This window comes from Pararge aegeria, chromosome 4 (assembly GCF_905163445.1).
Source record: "Pararge aegeria chromosome 4, ilParAegt1.1, whole genome shotgun sequence".
Lineage (NCBI taxonomy): Eukaryota > Metazoa > Arthropoda > Insecta > Lepidoptera > Nymphalidae > Pararge > Pararge aegeria.
Genome location: NC_053183.1, coordinates 10,608,672 through 10,624,313, shown reverse-complemented (window position 1 = coordinate 10,624,313; position 15,642 = coordinate 10,608,672). Strand labels below are relative to the sequence as shown.

The window sequence follows — 15,642 nt, the reverse complement described above, 5'->3', positions numbered from 1 at the left end:
AAGATAACCTAGCAATTCATATTGTTTTAGAACTTTTTATCTCTTGAAGAGCTAGAACCAGAAGAGCCCAAAATCAACGGGTTTAGTGCTAACGTTATAACTAATGGTATAGAAAAGGAGAAGGATAATGCAAATACAAAAATGAAATCCATGGTTATGTCTAATGTGTCTGCTAGCTGGCTACCTGACCCAATTGTTCACACATTACGAAATATATCACTGACAGCACATCCGGGAGAGTTCGTAGCTATTACTGGATTAGTTGGATCTGGAAAGGTTAGTGTACTTTATAAAGTGGAAGAAAATTAAAAAGGAGAAGGTATAGATAAAATATAAAAATAAAAATAATAATATTAATTAAAATATTCATATTAATTCTTGGACACAACAAACCAAAAAAAAAACTTTGGTGACACTTATTGTTGATTAGACTAGGTCTAAAAAGTGGTATCCTTTGCGTAATACTACTACTGGGCAAGAATAGTATGTTTTTAGAGCCGAAAAACATCGACCAATTAGTTTAACCAGTTTAACCAAGACAAATTAAATGATTAAAGGAATGCCTTTTTTCACCGTCTGAATCGAATAACTGATACCTCTTAAGTCATAATCGATATCTCGGCATAAAATCGAATGGATCATTACAAACTAATAGTTTATTATTATTTTAAAATGCCGTTATACTAATAGCATAACTATTAGCATAAAGGCATTTCGGATGTACACAATTTATTAAAATATTCGAACATTAAATACAGCTGAGTCGCGTGTAAGAATAATTCTGGTTGGTGACTAATAATATTCATATGGTAAGTTTATTCTCACAGTAAAACAATAATTATAATAATGTGAGAAACCCTTAGAATCATATTGTATGCAAATTTTTATTATTATTAAACTCTTTATTTGTGTACCACAACATTAACATATACAAAATATAATAAAAACAGATACATAAAGAAAGAAGTAGAATATAAAAGGCGGCCTTATTGCTGAATAGCGATCTATCGAATAACTACATACTAATACATAAACTAGTCTACACAAATAAATCAAAAGTAAATAATATAATTATTAAATAAATATAAAAATAAACGAATATATATAATAACAACACTTACATATTTAAATACTTTAACATACAATAAATGAGTAAGTATATACATGTTATTAATAGTCGTCGACAATATAATGGGCCTTAACTGCTTTTTTAAATATCGCCAATAATTTGCATCGTCGTATGCTCATTGGAAGCGCATTCCAAAATTCCACAGCTCGTACGCTAAATGAACGCTTGTAAAATTTATGATAAGGCATACTCAGCGTCAGCGCACGGCACGATCTTAAATCAGTTTGCTCACCAAGAAAAGTGAACTTCTCTTTCAAATACGAGGGAGTTTTTAGATGAAATAACACACAGTAGAGAAGTGAAAGTACATGCATATCCCGGCGACAATGAATAGGAAGACATTTGAAATTCGGAAACATGGTCATATTTGCGAAGGCCGAATATAAACCGAATAACAAAATTTTGAAGACTCTTAAGTTTATTAAGCTGGCCCTCGATCAGATTAAGATTAATATTTAGTCAGATTAATAAACAAAAATGTAGGTACTTAAAAAAGGAGAAATAGATTAGGCGGAAATAATAAATGTAAGAGTTTCAATTCTTTAAGAAGTTCTAATTATTATTACCTGCTGCTTCGCTCGTGTAAAATTGAAATTTGAAAATCTTTTCCTGGAGGAATGAGACGTCGACCGTTATGAATACAAAAGTTCACTATCGACGGTTGTGTAAACAATGTTGTATGTAATAAACAATGTTTTGTATCTCCATTATCGAAGCGCTGAGACATGTAAAATTTGGAAACCCGCGAACATTTCACGAGCCCATGTGAGCCTGTGAACTTGTTAACCTCCTGTTCTGGCTTGGTCCTGGAAAAATAACCATGTCAATTAACTTTATGCCATCATAAAATTGATTGCTGCCTGAATTAGGGCCTACAAGAACCTAGATGAACAAACGAACTAAGACACTTTCGCATTTACAATATAAAGTTAGGATTTATTTTTTGAAACCATTTAATATAAAGTTTGGTTTGTAAATTACCCAAGTAGACTTTTGTTTTCTGTTAAAAAGTTGTCTTGTATTAAAACATTAATTAGTTGTATTACAAATATAATAAAATAAATTCAATCTAACGTATTATATATCATGGACTTTCGCAAAGTAACGCCTGCTTCTATCCTGTACAGTCGTCACTCTTGCAAGTGATCTTGGGAGAGCTGCAGCCTTCGCAAGGAACACTATCGCTCGGTGGCGCCCGCATTGCGTATGCGAGTCAGGAACCTTGGCTTTTTGTGGCAACCGTAAGACAAAACATCCTCTTCGGCCTACCCTACGATCGAGTGCGATATAAAAAGGTAAGGCACCATTTTGTCTAGTTTATATATCGAATCGTTGCTACTTACGGTCGATTCACATGGTCAAAAAAAATCATGTAATCCTACATCGCAGCGCATGCACAGTGTAGATAATGTTTAACTAACCCAGTGCCTGATCCACTAACTTTTCCAACAATTTTTCTTAAATAAAGTTCAACGGGTACATACCAGTACCACGATAATATTTTTGGATTTGTCGATATTTCAACCCAGTTGCATTGATCTTGGTCACGACGGGACTGAGATGTCAAGTTGGATGTCACGGGGAGAACAAACAAAAGTTGGATGTCCGCCCGTGACACCCAATTCGACGTATCCATCCAATCGCACAGTGACGATTCACAAACGCTGACGCGGTTTTTGCATCACCTTTGGCTCTTACATCACTCTTATCGTTTAAAGCAGTATTTTTTAAATGATTGTTTACATACAATACCTTGTTATTATTATATATATTATTATACTAATAATTCTAATGACTTGACATCACATTTACACGTGTATGTGGGTGTAACGACGGAGTATTATAAGTTTGACGTGTCTGTGTGTTTGTATGTCCAAGAAACTATTTGACCTTTAATGTAAACACATAGTTACGATTGCAGTCCACCCAATAATATGATATTTTTTATTGAAATATGACGTTTTTATGGAAAATGCGTAAATAAATTTCATGATATTATTCATTAAGCCTTTTTATCAATTCGGATGTTTATTTTATATTCGTTTGGGCGATCCGCGATCTTCGTCTGCGTTTATTACGGTTTTTTGCAAATCCCACGGGAATAATAAAGGCGTAATGGAATCTCAGCAAACCAAACACACTTTCACATTTTTAATATTAGTTATGATTTCTAATATTAGTTATAATTTACAAAATGATTTTTTGCTCGAAAGGTGTCTATTCCGAAATGGTCCATTAAATTGCATTTAATGAGTTTCGTAGACTGACAATGGAACTCTTAAAAAAATTACAACATAATCAGCTGTAATTTTTTAAAACTTTTTAGTGCTACTATAAATAGAGTTTTTGAAGTCGGTTCCTTTTTTTAAAAAATCCTCCGTCAATAAGATGAAGCAGTTGGTGAATAAGATAGCATGATAAGAAAATATACATGTTATAGGTTCCTACCCATGTTAATGTAAATCGAACGCTTTTCAAACAGCTATGACTCATGAGCTCGCACGCGACAGTAGTAGGTACACTACTTTTAGTACGAGATTTGCTCACTCGCAGTGCAGTCGAAGAGTCGCTTTCGAATATCGAAATACGTGTACAACATCAGAGTGAAATGGATCGTACAAATATTAAAGATCAAATTTGCCTAGAATTCTTTAGCTAGGACTTTAGCAGAACGTGTGTAAAATAAAAATCAGAAGTACACGATTTGCGACAATAACGCGATGTCTAACGACGATAGGCGCCATCTAAAGTTACATCACCGATTCGGCGGTGCATAATGTTTAGGGGACTCGAAAACTGACACATGAATGATATGGATAATATAAATTCGGTTTTTTTAATGAAAAATATTATAATACAAAAACAAGATACCACACATTGTTCCATAGAAAAGTTAGGTTATATGAGTATGAGAAAATCGAATGGTGAAAGGTAAATGCATGCCTAGGAATGTTCTTTCATTAGGCGTTACTGACGGACAAGGCAATGCGCAAGTAGCGCATTGCCTTGTCCGTCGTTAGGTAAAATTTTCTTTAGCTAAAACTACTCCTCGATTACGTCGAGCAAATCTTGTACTAAGGCTGGTGTCGGTATGCATAGGTACCAAGTATGATTACGGACTACTAGGTGACGTCAGATATATTGATCGCGGAGGGTGGGTTAAGGTCACTTACCTATTGCTTGAGGCTAACACTTGTTGAAAAAACAAATGTGAAATTAGTATTAAGTCGCGCTAAACGAAGATTATTGCCCAAGTTCAAGGAGCAAGTTACGATACACAATATTATTTATCAATAAGCTTTGTCAATTTGCCTTTGTGGTTAAGCCTTACAAATTAATCAATAGACTGATACATTTTCGGATTTCTATTGTCAATATATATCATAGGTTTGTGTTGTAGCGGTATAAAATCGAATTCACAAAGGATAAAACGGCTTATTAAAAGTGATTGGAAATGTGAAAAGAAGCTGAGTATTCCAATACGAGGTCTAAACATATCTACTCTATATTCTTCTTCTTCTTTTGCTTTTTTTTTGCTTTTAGGTGTGCCAAATCGGCACGTTGTATTTCTCCAATGTCATGTATACTTGGAAGATACTTTAAATTTAATAACATAATAAATACACTTAATGGTCATCCGATGGCACGTACGGCTGTACACGATTTATATAAAATGGTCGCGACAAATAAAATAGTGTGTATACTTATGAAAACGCGTTAGAAGTTATACTTCTTTGGCGTACTACGATAAAAATCTTTCGCCTTATTCTACGCCTAATCACTCCCATGATTTTATCCTAATGCCACTAAAGAAGTATTACTTCAAAAATGTCAAATTTATCTCTAACTATTTTAACTAACTATTTATTAAACTTGTTTAGGCTCTATTTTCTTAAACTTGTCTTTTTATGTAAAAAAAATTCGATACTTACTCTTTAGTGTTAAGTATGATTAGAAACTAGAAGTAAAACCAAAATAAAGCCTTTTTTTATTTTATTTTTATTTTAGATTTACATAAGATATACAGGAAAAAACGGAGTGTAGTTTGCAACGTTCAGAAATCGAATCCAGTCATGTAACGCTGTGTTTGATATAAAATTATTTTCATAGGTGGTGACTGCGTGTGCGTTAGTTCGCGATTTCGAGCAGTTACCGGATGGTGATGCGACGCTGGTGGGCGAACGCGGCATCAGTCTCAGCGGCGGTCAACGGGCGCGCATTGGTCTTGCCCGGGCTTGCTACCGACAGGTAAGAATCTTCTTGCGAGATTTACCAGTTTCCAGCGCAACGCGTAACTTTTCTGACAGATGCTACACTAGGAGCGAGTAGGTAGATACCCCTAGTACACTCTTCATTGAATGCTGGATTATCTGTAACGCATAATATTGACTGTTGCGGATCCCTTAGGCAGCTTTTCGGACTAACGTTTCGATCCTGGAGGAAATAAAAGTCAAAGAGAGATTATGATCGACTGTGCAGATACGAATCCTCAAGTTCTTTGGACATATTGCTAGGAATAAACACTCCACGGAACGACTCGTTGACTCCAGGGGAAAGTATAAGGCAAACGGTCACGCGGTCGATCACCCACTCGTTGGACAGACATAACGAAAACTGCAACACAAACCTCCATAGTCCAATGTTCCCGAAACGATGAAGACCGTAACAAGTGGAAACGCATCGCGGGGACTGCATTAGCTAAAGAAAATGGATCATCGTCATCCACGACCACTCTGTTAAGAGTGAACAACTAAGAAGGAGTAGGAATTGTCAGTTATGGTCCTTGTTTTCAGGTCACATTCGTCAAAACTAATTCAGCAAGCGTTCTGCGCGTAATAAAATATAGGATTACAGAATTAGCGACTCTAGGACGTGTATCAATAGCTTCGACGCTTCGACGTTACAGTGTTGTGATACTTAAAAACAACTCCACGATTGCCAGCGTGCAATTTTTATGCTAAGCGTAATTACTAGAATCTCTGCTAAATAATGTTTTTTTAATGTTATTCTTAAGACTGCTCGCGCGTTTTGGGAATCAGATAAGAGAGAACTTTACCCTATGAAACAATGCAGATGTAATTCATAAAGGATGTACGGCCTTTATTTACTTTATTTATTACTTATTGCCGAGTTGATACTTGTGTCGAACATTGACCTAATTATTTAGTTGGTAATTTTTTTTTTATTAGAGATGTAGCGTCCGTTAACAGGTCTGGTATTTTTGAGATGGGAATTGGGTGTGTGGGAGTTCTGGGGCATTGTTTTTTGTACAACCACATAAAACAATGTAGAGAACGTAGATTCGGCGAACGGTCAGAGGTATACGAAAAATAAAAGTCCAAGTCTGAGATGCCTTTTTTGTGTTTCAAATTCGAGGTTGTTCGAGGCAGTTTAAGTCGGGAATTTGCAATTTAGTATATGTAAATAATAATTTCTATCTAAATCAAAAATTGACAAACATAAGTACTTGCCTACCTTAAACAAGCCAAATTCCATTATTAAATCTTGGTTTAAAAATAAAAACTAACTAAAAATCTTATTTATATCTATTTCATCTAGACATATAAATTTTATTACGTTTAAAAAATACATAAATTTTATTACATTTGGTACTACAGTCTGCTTTTTCGTACTTACATTTTCTAATGATATTTCTATAAAAGCCGTCTTTGTTCATAAATATCTTTCATCTCACGTCTTTACTGAGCCATAATTGTATGTAGATATGTATTTTATCCCACGCCTGGTCTTAAAAAACAGTTTCTTGTACCTATTCCATTCCGCATGTTTCCGCTTCAGTGGAAACGAGCGGTACTTTTAATCAAAATAGATACCTAAAGGTGTTTATTCAAAAGCCAAACATGTATTATGAACCTTTGTATTTTCCTCATCAAGTATACAAGTATACATACCTATTTTCATTTATTTAGTGAAATGTCTCTTAATTAAAGCACAACTTCGCACTACATTTTTATATACCTACACTTATTACTCATATCTTGGCAAAATCGCTTGATATATTTAAAAACGCGGTTAAATCTTATTATCTTGCTCAATAAGACGACTTGTTTATCTGTTTATTTATAAATATACCTATATATACATGTATTTTTTTCCTTCTCTAAATGCTTCGGACTCCAGAGTAACATTTCTAGGGTATTTAAAGAAGACTTTAAATAAATAAATAAATATACTACGACAATACACACATCGCCATCTAGTCCCAAAGTAAGCGTAGCTTGTGTTATGGGTACTAAGATGACTGATATTTTTATGAATAATATACATAAATACTTATAACATACAGATAAACACCCAGACACTGAAAAACATTCATGTTCATCACACAAACATGTTCCAGTTGTGGGAATCGAAGCCACGGCCATGGACTCAGAAAGCAGGGTCGCTGCCCACTGCGCCAGTCGGCCGTCAAATACATTTAAGCCTTCCAAAAAATAAAATAGAAAAGAGACCAGAGAGAAAATTCAGAAATGATAAATTCCCAAAATGCCTCGGCCGGGGATTGAACACCGATGCAACAAGGCCCAGGGAGGCCGTTAACACATACAAGCAAACTATAAAATGTTCTAACTTGTTTTGGATACTGCTAATGCAGGGCGGTTCATCAATACATTACCCAATGCCTCTGATTCCTCCGTCTTCCTTGTTAGAAAAAAATGAAATAATTCAAATACATCGGAAATACGCTGCAGATATAATATACGCTATTTATTATGATGTTAAGTTCAAAAGTTTCCTTGTCACGTAGTTATATGGTCAATTAAACACCGTCTATGTTCAAATTAACTCATATGTCATAACTCATCACTCGGCCCTGAGTTTCTATATTATTTTACCGCTCATATATTTTAAATCAGCTAATTACTTTGACGACTTTAAGTCATCATCTTAAGATAATTTATGGTATAAGTCATTATAAAATTATAATAAATTTGCATAAACTGATTAACTTGTGCATAACTTGTACAATTAAAGAAAGACGATAAATATTGATTACTAAATAGATAGCAAAACGTCCACCAAGCCGCACTGGGCCAGCGTGGTGGACTACCCATAACCCATTCTCATTAATGGAGACTAGTGTTGCCCAAATGCAAGAACAAGACGAGACTTAGCCAGTCTTGGTCTTGGTCTTGCGCCAATACACCTGGTCTTGGTCTTGGTCTTGGTCTTGCGCTCCCAGTCTTGGTCTTGGTCTTGGTCTTGCAGCAAGAGTCTTGCAAGTCTTGCAATTACCTATTAGTCTATTACTATTTATTAAAGTTTACTTTAAATCTTAGAAAAACGTATTAGAATTGGAACATTGTGAGCTTGAATTAACATAGCCATAGTAAAGATCAAGCAGATTAATAAATAACTGAAGATTTGATAAGAAATTCGAAAAATCAACTGACCTATATGTCGTTTTACATGGAAGTAACTGTTTCTTAATAAACATTTATGATTTATAAGCTTACATTTGCTAAAACATGTAAAAAAACAAATTAATTACAATAACTTGACTGTATTTTAAAGAACAATACTTATCTGTCTAGAAAGAGATTGAACCCTCAACTTATAAGAAATTTAATAAACGAGTTTTACGATTTATCATTTATTTGAATAAAAAATAAAATACAACACAAATCAACAGCTTTATCATTAGGTTATGATACTTTATATCAATTCTTTTGACCAAGAATTAATACAAAGTAACCATCTGGCTGACTCATCACTTAACCTATTTCTATGTTTTCTAATTACTAATGATGCTTTAGAAAATAACCTCTCAGCAGGTACTGAAGTTGCAGGTATTGAGAGAAAATCACGGGCCATTTTCGATAAAATCGGATACTCTGTCTCATGCGTCCTCCACCAATCTAAAATCACCAATCTGAAACTTATTTATTCTTTGGAACACCTGTAGGTACTCTTAAAATTCGAAATTATTTTGCATGAATAGTGTCAAATGTTATGATTTCGGCGCGGCGGCAACGATTGTTTTAGATTTCAAAGAAAGAAAGAAGAAAGGCAAATTTCTTTGAGAAGTAAGTACAAAACCTTTGATGCCGCATTATCAAAGTGCCGATGGTTAAAACATAACTATGCATGCACTCAGTTTGATTTTAATAGATATTTTTTTATTCGCTATGTTTATGGTATTAGTCGTAATGCGCATAGGTCCAGTTTTTCATATTCTTTGATATAGTTTTTTGCGTCTCATAGAATTCCTAAGCGTACCTACCTACCTATACACCGAACTGTTACACCTAACTACTCCGTGAAATAGCGCTAAGTCCTAGCTGCAAGACGCAAGAGTCTTGCAGGCTATGTCTTGTTCTTGCTCAAGTCTTGCACGGTCAGTCTTGGTCTTGGTCTTGGTCTTGCAAAAACGCAAGAACAAGACCAAGACTGCAAGACCAAGACTGAATTTGGGCAACACTAATGGAGACCTGTGCCCTGTAGTTGATATGATGATGACGATGAGATAGCAAAATTACTACACTGACTTGTACTGACTGAGAACTGTGTTATTTTTTTTTGTTTGAAGGTATTTTGAACTCGGACAGACATAATAAATATCAAGGCTATAAAAATTCATAACATTGACTTAAAATCACAAAGAAGCTGCACATTTGAATACTGTGCACACTGAATAAATCATTTAAAAGTTACTTACACCGTAAAGAAAAATATATCCATTTAGTGGTACAAAAATTCTTCTCCAGAAATCTCGATGAACAGACAAAAAATAAATATAAATTATAATAAAATGCAAGCTATACTTTAGTGGGTATCCGTATATGGACTTAATTTTCCCTGGTCTTGTCTGGTGGGACGCTTTGGCCGTGGCCACCCTACCGACAAAAGACGTGCCGCGAAGCGATTTAGCGCGAATTTATGACGCGAAGAATTCGATTAGATTTTTTATAAGTGTGGATTTGAGATTTCATAGATATTTGAGATATATTCTGTCAGTTCTCCCGATAGCCTATATTCAAATGAAACGATTTTATCGAACACATAGATAAAGAATATAAAGATAAACTTATCTAACAAGTAACAAGAAGATAAAAATTATGTTTGATAACAAGGTCTTTGTGATCCAAATCAGTAAGGCAAACATTATAGAAAGCAAAAAAAGTGTGAGTGTGTAGGTACACACGAAGTGTTCCGTATCAAGTTGAAATATTTTTTTACGTAATAACCCCCCCTTTTATTTGCAAGTTTTATTTGATTTTTGTTACATACTGTATAAATTTTAACTCTCTGAAGGTCAGTGCGATATAGCCTCGTGACCGACAGACAGAGCGACGTAGGGCGGACAGACGGACAACGTTGGCTTAGGTTGAAATTGGCACTTTTAGGTTACGGATCACTAAAAATATGAACAAGATAGTATACGTCTATGTGTAATAAAAAATAATCCGAAGCAGTTTACTAACATTTACCTAAGTACCTATTTACGTAATAATTATTAAAAATGTGCTATTGGTATTGGAAATAATATTCATTTCCAGCCTTGAACAACCTTAGGTATACTAAAAAAACATTAACTTTTTGTAATATCCGCGGATATATTTTACTTTTGCCTATTTTAAATAAATAGCCACATCAATTAAAGTGGAAGAGCAATAAAAAACTAAGAAAAAATGCATAATAATATCTATTTCTTAAGCGTGCGTTGTTGTAACCTATACCTCATATATAAGCTTTTAAACATACCGTACCTACTCATGAGAACAATTTTCTGCTGAAGATTAAAACAGGCTCCGCTTTCAGCTCTCACAAGATAGAAAAATGAATTTTAAAATGTAAAATGTAACTTGTTTATATTGGAAAAGAGCAACTGCTGAGTTTCTTGCCGGCTTCTTCTCGGTAGAATCTGCCTTCCGAACCGGTGGTAGAGTCACTACACACAGACAGACTTGACGTTTCAAAAGTGCTTATAATAGGCCTACTTGAAATACATGAATTTTTAATTTTTGAATTTTATGAATTTTTAGGATAGGCCCTGACACCAAAAGAATATATCATTGTGTTGTTAAACATCTAATGATAGTTATATTATGATACCTACTAGACCGCGTTTTTAATACCCGCTACGCATTTCTACATATATCTGTCTCTACAAAGGCGTACTAAGGTTGCATAAACAAACTTTTACGGAGCCGTAATATTGAACATGTCGCGGACGCTAACGAACGCAAGCCAAATAAACAGTTAAATTACGAGTTGGACTTGTAGACGAAGGGTTCTGTAGTCCGTATCAATTAACAAATAGCAATATCAATCACTATGTATTATTAACATTATTATTATTATTATTATACTCTTTATTTGTATACCACAACATAAACATATACAAAATATAATAAAAACAGAAACATAAAGAAAGAAGTAGAATACAGAAGGTGGCCTTATCTCTGCCACCTTTGAATTAGGAAAAAAAAGAAGAGGAGAATAGACTGCTGGAGGTACAAATTTTTAAAATACACAAATGTGTGTTCTCAAATAGATTAAAAGTACATAATATAATTAATAAATATATATAAAAATAAACTAATACATGTTTATATATCTATATATAAACTTACATATTTAAATACTTTAAAACATGTAACAATAAATGAGTAATTATATACATGTTATTATTTAATATTATTTATTATTTAAATTGTCGACGGAATGGGCCTTAATTGCTTTTTTAAATATCGCCATTTTTTAATAACATTGTTAAGAGTGACTCGTTATTCTAGTGCACATCACAAGGTCCTGGGTTTGATATTTACGAGTCGGGCCAGTAAATAATATTAAGGTTTACTATCACGAATTTCTTAGTACCAGCACAGTTTGGAAATTGACGGTGAATAATTCTCTTTGCTTCGGAGAGCACGTTAAGCTATATTGTGCCTGATCTCTTTCCGGTCGTGTTGGAGCTGCCGCCGCACGCACTTTTGTACAATAATATCTCCCGCTTATAGTTGTAAAAAAAACTCTCTGGAGATTGACCCCCGTAGCCGAAATCGGTCTGGGGAAACTGTTTCTTAATAAGCTCAAGCAAAAAAATAGAAAGTTTTAAAATACACTGACGATAAAAATTACTAACTACAAATTATTGAGTTATTAAGTTCGAGCGAAAAAGCAGAGCCTTTAATTTAAACTTATTATTTTTTGTTTCACGGTTGTGTACGTTATATTTAGTAAGGACTTATGGTTACACAATAATAGTATTAAGACAACTTGTAAACTTTGGTTAATTAATGAATTAAATAAATAAAAAGCGGCAATATAAACTTAATTAATAAGAATTCTAACTATCTACATTTTACGTTTCATGAGATATATATAGCCCGCTGATAGCGAAGGCTTTATAGCCTAGGCTCGAGGGCCTTATTGGCTTTTTTAATTTTTTTTTATTCTTCTACAAGCCATTTACTGCAATCTCACATGTGGGTAAGTGAAGATGCTGTCTGAGATGGTAACGGGCTTGCTGCTAGGGGTATGGTATAAAACACATACCCCGAATTGGTTGCTTTGCGACATCGTGCCGGAACGCTAAATTGCTAAGTGGCATGTATTACCCATCCATAAATTCCCGCCCAGGGGCGTTCAAAAAAAAAAAGGAATCAAACCCGGGACCTTCCACTTAAAACCACAGCGCTCACCGCTGCGCCAAAAAGGTCGTCGTTATTTTCTTTGTACGAATCTCTAGAAAGCGTTGATTAAACATCCCCTTTTTTTCATTAACAGGCAGACATTTACCTCCTGGATGACCCTCTATCTGCAGTGGATACCCACGTTGGAAAACACTTAGTGTCAGAATGTCTGATGGGACTTCTCCGACACTCCACCCGGATCCTTGTCACGCACCAGCTTCACCACCTCAAAACAGCAGACAAAGTTATCATATTACGTAATGTAAGTATTCTTTTTTTTTTTTTTACTGCTCGGGGTATGCACATTGAGCTCCCACGGTACTCGAATGGCGACCCTGCACTGGTAAGTGCAGCGTTGGTTGAACGAACGTTGGCCCAACGAGACGGGCAGACGACATCAAGCGCGTCGCAAGGAGCCGTTGAACAAGCTTGAAACCGATTAGGGGGCATGGCTACGATACTCCCTAACAACCCGCTACCATGTTAGGCTGCATTATCACTTACAACCAGGTGAGATTGCAGTACAGGGTTAACGTGTAGTGGAATAAAAGAAAATGTAAGTGCGATCCAATGAAGCATAAAGAGGTGTATTTTATCACGGCAGCTACGACTACTTTGTCAAGAAGACACGACTAAGAAGAAGAACTGTTAAGTAAAATCATCTCACATTGAAAATTGTGGTGATGGCTTAGTGGTCTCGTGGCATAGGCCTCGATCTCGGTTAGAACCAAGTTCCATCCCTGGCACGCACTTTAAACTTTTCAGAGGCAACCTGCACGCCTGAACGTTCTCCATAATAAAGGGCTTTTTAATTCTACCATTCCGGACTCGAAGTGGACTGTGGTCTAAACCCTTATTATTCTGAGAGGAAACCCTTAAGGAGGTTATGTGTTGATAATGTTAATGATGCTGATGAAGACCATTTTACACCATTTAAGTAAGATCTTACTATTTCATTGCTGGTGTCTTGAAAGATGAATAAAACCAGAGTCTTTGCTAGGTTTAGCTAACATCGATTTTTTTTTAAATTATTATTATTGGTACGACGGACGGACAAACGGACAAACAGGCAAAAAACGAAATGACCCCTAATAAGCTTCTAAATACTACACAAAGCAAAGAAGTGTCGTAAACATTTATAACTGGGGGCCTCCAGCCGCCTAACTACCATCGCTTAAGGCATTGTTCTTTTAAAATGGCAGCTTTATGTCGTAGAAATAGGGATTATAATACTGAAACAAAACGTCAATAAAATGAAAATAATACGTAAAGCGGCTGAAGGTCGTTCCTCATGTCTACTTCAAAGTTCCAAGAATCAAAATCTTGTATTTCGCGAGGATTAAATTCGATAAAACGTAGTCAGTCGTCGTGTTTAGTTATGTTTTTAGTTTTCTATGTTTCGTCTCTTAAGCTTGGTATTAATTACTTTATATAGGTAGATATAAGAATCAAAGATGTTGAAACGAGCTATTCTTTTATATATTAGTACTAGCGGACCCGGCAGACGTCGTCTTGCCAGGAAACGCAGGCAGCGTCACGAATATGTGTTCCTTGCATGCCTTAAGGTGGAGCCTGCTATGTTCGTCAATTATCTAGGTACTATAATTAAAGCGGTGATAGCCTAGCAGGTAAGGTTTCGTCTTTCCTTTCGTGAAGACCAAGTTTCAGCCCCGGTACGCACCACTGACTTTGCGGAGTTAACGTTTTTAATTTAAGTAATTTAAATATGATTTGCTTTAAACGGTGAAGGAAAACAGCGTGAGAAAACCTACATGCCTGGAAGTTCTCCATAATGTTCTCAAGCGTGTGAAGTTAACGGATCCACACTTTGCCAGCGTGGTTGACTATGGCCTAAACCCCTTCTCATTCTGAGAGGCGACCCGTGCCCTGAAGTGGGCCGGCAGTGGGTTGATGATGACGATGACTATAATTAGCAAGATTTACTTTCAAATACATCTTTAGATTATTAAAAACTAGAACAAAGTCACATTAAACAAATTGTGCTTGTATAACCATGAAAAGATGTAGGTATTTACTCTGTGAAACATAATCATTATATGCATTGCCAACGCCATAAAACTCATATTAGTTTCATAAAGAAGACTCTGCTATGCTAACATTATAAGCCGGTTATCTAAACTTTGAGGTTATATAGCTTACTTAATGGTGTTTAATTAAATGATTATCTTAGCACTATTTAGACTTGATTAAGGAGATAAGTCTTTCAGGCACCGAAGCATGCTACGCTTAGACTTCAAATAACAAAACTATAACTGGACCAATTCGTGCATTACATGTAATCTAATAACTGCATACATTTTTCATACTACAATAGAGCGCAGGACAGATTTTTTGAAATTCATGTCCATCTAAATGTCTGTACTCGCATTATGCTTAAACTACAGAACGTATTTAAATCCTTTTTTTTTGTATATTTACAGCTATTGATTTTAGGATCAGGATATCATCAGGATTTTTAGATTGATCGCATTATTTATTGCACATGCAAATCTTATAAAATAAGAACAAAGATATCTCTATTAAACTCAACAGTTCTATATGAAATCTCTTTTTAATTTTTTTTTGAATTTCTGCTTATAAGCGCAGGAAAACTTATTATTGTTTAAAACAAAAAAAGAAACAAATAATTAAATTAAATTCTGTGGTGTGTTAAGATATTGTACTGATAGTACAAGTAATAGGAACCGCGTTGAACCAGCGGGTAGCTCACGCGAGTTGAACGATATTTTGTTTGAACACAGTTTTTTTTATTGGTCTACTTAAGAGTAAAACAATTAACGACAACTAGGTCACTCACCTCATCTCCAACCACACAGAGTTTATGTGACAAGG

The 15,642-nt window shown here is 35.0% G+C and overlaps 1 protein-coding gene across 3 annotated transcripts in view; it reads left to right on the top strand.

Moving 5' to 3' along the window:
• The window catches only part of LOC120637639 (multidrug resistance-associated protein 4-like), a 58,960-nt gene that overhangs the window by 18,479 nt on the left and 24,839 nt on the right, over positions 1 to 15,642 (top strand). For all 3 annotated transcript variants that reach the window (XM_039909554.1, XM_039909553.1, XM_039909552.1), the window contains 4 exons: positions 31 to 276; positions 2,257 to 2,424; positions 5,240 to 5,377; positions 12,884 to 13,051. In XM_039909554.1, the coding sequence (XP_039765488.1) occupies positions 31 to 276; positions 2,257 to 2,424; positions 5,240 to 5,377; positions 12,884 to 13,051 (720 nt within the window). The remainder of the gene's footprint in view (positions 1 to 30; positions 277 to 2,256; positions 2,425 to 5,239; positions 5,378 to 12,883; positions 13,052 to 15,642) is intronic.